Genomic DNA, 6861 nt, shown 5'->3' on the forward strand with positions numbered 1-6861 from the left:
AGGTTCTCCCACCTCCACTGTTCTTCACTAATTGTGGATTCCAATGTGCTCTTTCTCTGCTGAGCAGGAAAGAGAATCTTTTCTGGATAATAACTTCTAATTTCTAGTGGAGAAAATTCACAGAAAAAGGACATTTCCTGCTTTCCAATGTATACAGTGGGCATTCCATTTTTTGCCCCATTTGTGGGTGTAATGGTAAACCTGCCCCCTTCCAAATTTTTTATGGATTTGGAGGTGGATTTAGGGACTGCTTCCCCCCCCTAAAAAAAGGAGTTCCTTGTTTTCCTGTTTCTAGTCACTTGTATCAGGTGGGTCCTGCTTCTATCTAAGGTTTCCTCTTCTTGATAAGTCGCTCCCCTATCCTTGTATTTTCTCCGTTCAGAAGAGTTTCCTGCAGTATATCGTATGTCTTTGTTGCTGACATTCCTGCCATCTTTTACTGTCTATACCTTCCTCCGGGGCTGAGCACTCTTGCTATAATGAAGTGGGTAGAGCTGGGAAGGAACATCAGCAAGGTGGAAGCCCCAGAGGGCCTTGTTTGCTGAAAATAAGTGAAGGATGGGTGGGTGACCTTTTCTGGCATTCTTTCATAACGTCTCCTCTTTGCTCATCATAGAAGCTGCCCAATGAAGCCCAGACCTCCCTCAGCACTACTAGGAGCCAAATTTGGTTTTCTAGAGCTCTGACACAGGCAAAGCAGGCAGTGAAGCCACAGCTCTTTTGCTTCTGCTCCCTGAAAGTTTACTGTCCTAGGAAGCTGCCTGCTTTGCCTACACCTGGACCCTAATCTGGAAAAAAATACCCAGAATCACAGAATGTTTGAGGTTGGAAGGGACCTCTGGAGGTCATCTGGTTCAAGACCCCTACTCATGTAGTGTCACCTAAAGCAGGTTGTCCAGGACTATGTCGAGGTGGCTTTTGAATATCTCCAGGGAAGGAGACTCCACAACCTCTGGGCAACCTCTGCCAGTGCTTAGTAACCCTCACAGGAAAAAAGTGCCTATGTTCAGGCAGAACCTCCTGTGTTTCAGTTTGTGCTCATTGCCTCCGGTCCTATCACTGGACACCACTGAAAAGAGCCTAGCTCTGTCATCTTTACACCCTCCCTTCAGCTATTTATGTACATTGATGAGATCTCCCTTGAGCCTTCTCTTCTCCAGGCTGAACAGTCCCAGAATAAACAACCTCAGTGGTAGGTACTGTGATTGCAAAGTACTGCTAGGCGCTCAGAGAAACCGATTTAGCAGGGTAGGAAGGAATGGGGAGAAATTTCTTTCTTTCTCCTCTGATATCTCATCACATCCATTTTGTCTGTGACTTTTAGAGGAACAATTTTCAGATAGAAGTGCTTGGGGTTTTTCAAGTTGCCAAATACCTGTTATTTTTAAAGATGGACTGGCCAAGAGGTTTTGGAAGATCAGAAATATCAAACCGTCTTTTTGAAGATAGTTTTGTGTATTACTTGCTCATTAATGTTTATATAATTATGTATGTGTAAATTATACCAAATTTACACAAAAGCAAATAATGGAATTACACTAAGGGGAATACCTTTTCATAAAAATTCAAATACCTGATTGTCTAGTTTCAGGGAAACCAAAACCAGATGTGGAGTGGTTCAAAGAGGGTCAACCTATTAAAGCTGGAGAAGATGTCCAAATATATGAAGAAGATGGACTTCATTGCCTATGGTTAAAGAAAGCCTGCTTGGGGGACAGTGGATCTTACAGCTGTGCAGCTTTCAACCCCAAAGGCCAAACTTCCACCAGCTGGTTGTTAACTGTCAGAAGTAAGTAAGTTCTTGTGAGCCCATCTGCACTTTGAAAACTGTGGCTGGGCTTTTCTAAGCTGTCAGAGGGTGGTGACTACAAAATTTCTATTACGACTTCTCAATGCAGGTTAATTCTGATTCCTAGCTCTGTGAATAATCTGGTGTGGGATAGCTGGCAAGCCACTTTCTGCATCAGTTTCCCTTCTGACATTTTGTTTTTGTTGTTTGTATAGCTAAAACCATCTCATTGAATATTTTGTACACAGGGAGGCCTGTTCTCCACTGAGGTTTTCTGTTAATGCTCGTATTTAATACAGGTTGCCAAAGATTTTATTGCTGCTGTTCTGCATTCAATTGTTTTGGAGTTGCTTAGCATTTCTGTAGGACACTGCATATCTGAAATGTTTTGTGAGCACAAAACAATCCGGTGTAGTAAAGCGAATAAAAAGAAAAGTGAAGGAATGAGAATTGCATTCTGCTAAATTCAAGTACGCTTCCCAGTGACAAATTATTTTGGGCTTGAAGGCACTGCCTTACTGGTCTAGTTGAAAGATTTGTTGGCCTCTTAGCAAATCCTGTCCTCAATTCTAATCTTTTCATGTGGTTTTAGGTTTTGTCCTGGAGCTATGATCATGTTTATGCAACATTTTTCTATTTGCTGTGCCTGAGGTTAAACCACGATGCCCAAGATACTATCTTTCTGTCTCATGAGAGACCTGTAAAACTGCATTTTTAAGTCACTCTGTTTCACTGCCAGCCAGGGGAAATCTGGGAGAGGGACTGGGAGAAGACAGACAAAAAGAGAGGAGAATTATCCTTCCTGTTCTTTGCGCTGAGCTCACTGGTAATATGTTGCATGCACTTCTAGTGATTGGCTGCAAGTGATGGATTCTGGCATAGAAAACCACCACCTAAGATACAGCTTGAGGGCTGGCAACGCCTGACTTGTAGATTATAGAAGAACCCCTTTTTTATATCAGTCCATTGCTCAAAATGATCTCTATTTCCCAATAAAACATGTCATCATGGTTTTGATTTTTTCTTTTTGCTTGTTTACATGGTATGGATCTGTTAGCCCAGCCATGTCACCTAAGCATACCTAGAAAAAGTCACTAAGTAGTAAAGATAATTTTTTCAATTTGGGTTAAAGGAACTGTTTTCATTTTGGTTTTAAAGGGCCTAAAGTTCAAGAGGTTGCTCCATGCTTTTCCAGTGTCTTGAAAGGATGCTCTGTGAGTGAAGGGCAAGACTTTGTGCTGCAGTGCTGTGTAGGAGGTGTACCTGTGCCTCAGATCACATGGCTTCTCAATGGTAAGGAATCCCCTGGTCTGCAATACATGCATGCACGCGCTTACATCCACAGTCTCAAATACCACTCTGATCAGTACATAGCAAGGCTGTGAATACTGCACAAAGCACTCTAAATCACTGTAATATAATCCATTAGAAAATTTTAAGAAAATCAGTTTATATGCACATAATATGCACGAAGGATGGTTTTCTTGAGCAGTTTTCTGTGTTACTGCAGTTTTCCAGTATGCCCAGCAGGGGACTCTGGTGACAAGATTGTACGCAGATGGGTTTCCTGGGTTTTGTTAAACACAGCTTTTCACCATGCTGCAACAAAGCCTGTGTTGCTACTGTATGCTGAATCCTGTGCTACCCCCCCTCCTTTGGCACTAGCCTCTGCTCTGAGAGTAACGGGTTGTCGTCATGATCCTGCAGGGATAAGAAGTTCTAAGCAAAATAAATGCAGTATATCACTCTCTATGGTAGGAAGGAAACCCATGCCCGATTCCACCCCTCCATCAGCTGGGCAGGTCATAATTGGTATTAGCAGCTATGTCCCCAAGATCTTAAAATCACAGCTTTTCTGGTTGCTTCTCTACTAGCAATATGTTCCTTGAGGTTCTAATGCTTGCCCAAAGCTGACAAAAAAAAAGGATAAGTAAAATATTTTTTACTTTTATCAGACTGTATAATCTCCTAACCTGCCCTGATTACACAACTGAACAGGCATGTTTCCTTAACAGTCCCCTCTTAATATTGGAGATGGGCCCAAACATCAGCATTTTGCTTAGATTCCAAATGATTTCAGAGATCCAGGGACTACACGCTTTGGCTAAGGGCTCTGTCCATTTAGAGCCGTATCTGTTAAACACTAGACAGATTTATTGAGCTTAACCCTTGATCACCTCTGTTACTTCTGAAGTGCAATTGATTTTTTTGCAGACTCTTCCAGGCTATCTGTGTGTGTGTGTGATTTAAAGACAAGGAATAGCATACTTTGCCATGAAGATGTTTCCTCCAGGATTGTTTTAAAATTAATTATTTGCACATGATCTCTGTTTTTCTTTAGCTATTCAGAGTAAATGGGATAACTGAAAAAGGTGGCAGGGCAAATGAACTATGACCTTGAGATTGGTATGTTCCCACAGCCTGGTCTGTTCCCCTTCCCAATAGCTCCATGTCTAGAATAGAAAGGCCACTGCTTTATTTACAATATGAAACATGTGAGTAAAGGCTCTGACACTCTCCCATTGGAAATAATTTGTTTCTCTGTCTGAAGGCTACTCTGCAGTTCCTCCTTTGCAGACGTGAGTAGAATCATTGTTTTGCTATGCAAGAATTGTGTGTTGCAACTCTGACCCATAGGGTCAGTCATTTCATCTTCATGTTCCAAGGGTACCCCCTGCTCATAACGGCTTCCCTTAGTCATTGAATGATGTAGTTATAACCAGTTGTCTTCCACATACAGAGCGTCTTCCTGTCTCAAATGACTTTCTGCGTTACAGTTCATCAGGCATAGATACAGCGTCTCCATTGATGTAACCATGTTCTGCTTTGCTAACCAGAAAACCATTGTCTCCTGGAAAATACAGCCTAGAGATCAATACGCAACATGTTTCTGTAGGCCTCCAGTATGCACTGTGCCCCCCTGCCTTTTTTCAGGATGTTTGTTCTGCATTGACCTTTCTTCTCACTAATCTCAGATGAGTCTGCCCTGTTCAGGTATAATCATGTTTATATTGCATCCAAGCTTCTAACTGCAATTGGATCAATATCACAAGGAGGCAAAAGCAGGTGGGTTTTTTTCAGATAGTTGGATTTCAGACCATTAGAGTTCTGTAAGTGAAAGCCAGTGCATTAACTCTGCTCCTAAATCAAAAGGCAGTGATGAGTCTGAGTAACCGAAGTACAAGAAAATATAATAATAAAAATTAGGGACATCATATATTATTCCAAAGACATAAGCACACTGTTTTCATTCCAGACTCCTAAAATATACCACTATAGTTTAATGCTTTTCTGCTTGCATCTGATTGTGATACATAACTGTTTATATACCATTTTGATACAAACTTGAATGGATTATAAACAGTAGTTTAATGCTGATAATTCCATATATACTCCTAGGGTCATTATTTTACCTAAGGATCAAGTTGGCTATTGTGATATACATTTGAATGCAAACATTTCCTTCCTGCCTACTAGCTAGCTAGATACTATAAACTTCTCATATTTATATCCATTATCAAATAAAGGAGAAAGTTGTGCTTCTGGTCCTGAAATACTACTCCAAGCAGACATAACAATACTTTTGGCAAAATGACATGATGGAGTCTTTCATCAACTGGCCATATGAAGAAAACAGTATATTCACAGTATATAATTTGAGGCAGGCAGACAAATTTTGTTTTAAAAAAGGTGTGTTACAGTCTGCTGTCCATGCTTGGAATATAAGGCTTTTTACGTTCACAACCGATAGACTGCGGCAGAGAAAAAAGCAATCTGCTGAGAGCAATCACACTACTGTTCAAAACATAGCACTTTTGCAGAACTCCATAGAAATAAAAATCATATGGGACAGGAGGTATAAAGTTCACAAGAAAATATCAAATGCAAATTGTCTTCTAAGCACAACAATGATGATAAACTAGAATTAATTTTTGAAATGAATAGTGAGAAAAGTATGTATATCTTGGTGAAATAATGAATGTAAACACCAAGTTATCAAATCATAAGAAACATGAACACAAGGCTGCTTTGAGAAACAAATAAAAAATAGGAAAAAAGCAGGACAGTGTCACTGCTAGGCTGGCCGGCCCTTGATACTGAACAGCCTGTGTGCTGTCCAATCTGCCTTCCCGTGATCTCCGAGGAATCCACACCACCTGAGAACTAAAAGACTTGCAATAACTTCTTGTACAATGTTACATACAAGTACTACTTTAGATACTGAGCATTTTTACCAGCTGTGACTAAATACAAACTTAAAACATTTTCCAAGCCATTATATAGATTGACCTCTCTTTCAGGTCAACCAAGACAAAAAACAGATGATGTATGCTGTGCATTGTCTATAATTACTTCTTAGCATCTGTGAGGATGAGTACTTTTTTCCATATTCATAGAGACTGCACAAATAAGAGCTACCTGACCGAATTATGGATTTTATTCGAGCTCTTACTCTTCTCTGTAGCTCTACCACCTTCAGTTTCTTTCTTATACTTTTAGCTTCTTTAAATACTTTATTGGTGTCACGTCCCACCTAGGAGAAGGGGAGAGTGACTAAGATCCGCAAATCTCCTCGGAGTGGATTAAGGTGAAATAACACTCAAGGTCCAAAAACAAACTCCAACTTTAATGGCACAAACACTTCTATAAGCATCAACCCTCTACGTCTTAATATATAATACAAGCTAAGCAGCTTTGTGAGGAGTTGAGGTAGGCCTTGTATTGCTTAACAACATCAAAACAGAGAGCGAGAAGGGGGAGGAGAAGAGAAAAAGAGAAAGGGAGAACTGGGAAGCAGGAGAGAGGTAGAGAGAGAGAGATAAAGAAATCACCAATCCTGGATCCAGCGTTGGACCTGCCAACGGGGGGTGTCGCTGTGGAGAGTGTCCCCCCAGAGGCTCACGTGCGCTCCTATTTATTGGCTCCAGCCCAAGGTTTCTAGAATCTTCTCTCACCCCAGCTCCAGGAGTGGTTGAGACATTAGTCAGTCAAGGAGAGTGACACTGGGCCCCTCCCCGTGGCTGGCTTCTGGAGCTTTCCCTGGGGCATTGTCTGTGCTTACAGCACAGCCA

General features: G+C 41.1%; 1 protein-coding gene across 2 annotated transcripts in view; it reads left to right on the forward strand.

Moving 5' to 3' along the window:
• The window catches only part of MYLK (myosin light chain kinase), a 158919-nt gene that overhangs the window by 42320 nt on the left and 109738 nt on the right, over positions 1-6861 (forward strand). For both annotated transcript variants that reach the window (XM_009327135.1, XM_009327136.1), the window contains 2 exons: positions 1586-1789; positions 2948-3082. In XM_009327135.1, coding sequence (XP_009325410.1) covers positions 1586-1789; positions 2948-3082 — 339 coding nt within the window. The remainder of the gene's footprint in view (positions 1-1585; positions 1790-2947; positions 3083-6861) is intronic.

The sequence above is a fragment of the Pygoscelis adeliae genome, unplaced genomic scaffold, assembly GCF_000699105.1.
Source record: "Pygoscelis adeliae isolate BGI_AS28 unplaced genomic scaffold, ASM69910v1 Scaffold227, whole genome shotgun sequence".
Lineage (NCBI taxonomy): Eukaryota > Metazoa > Chordata > Aves > Sphenisciformes > Spheniscidae > Pygoscelis > Pygoscelis adeliae.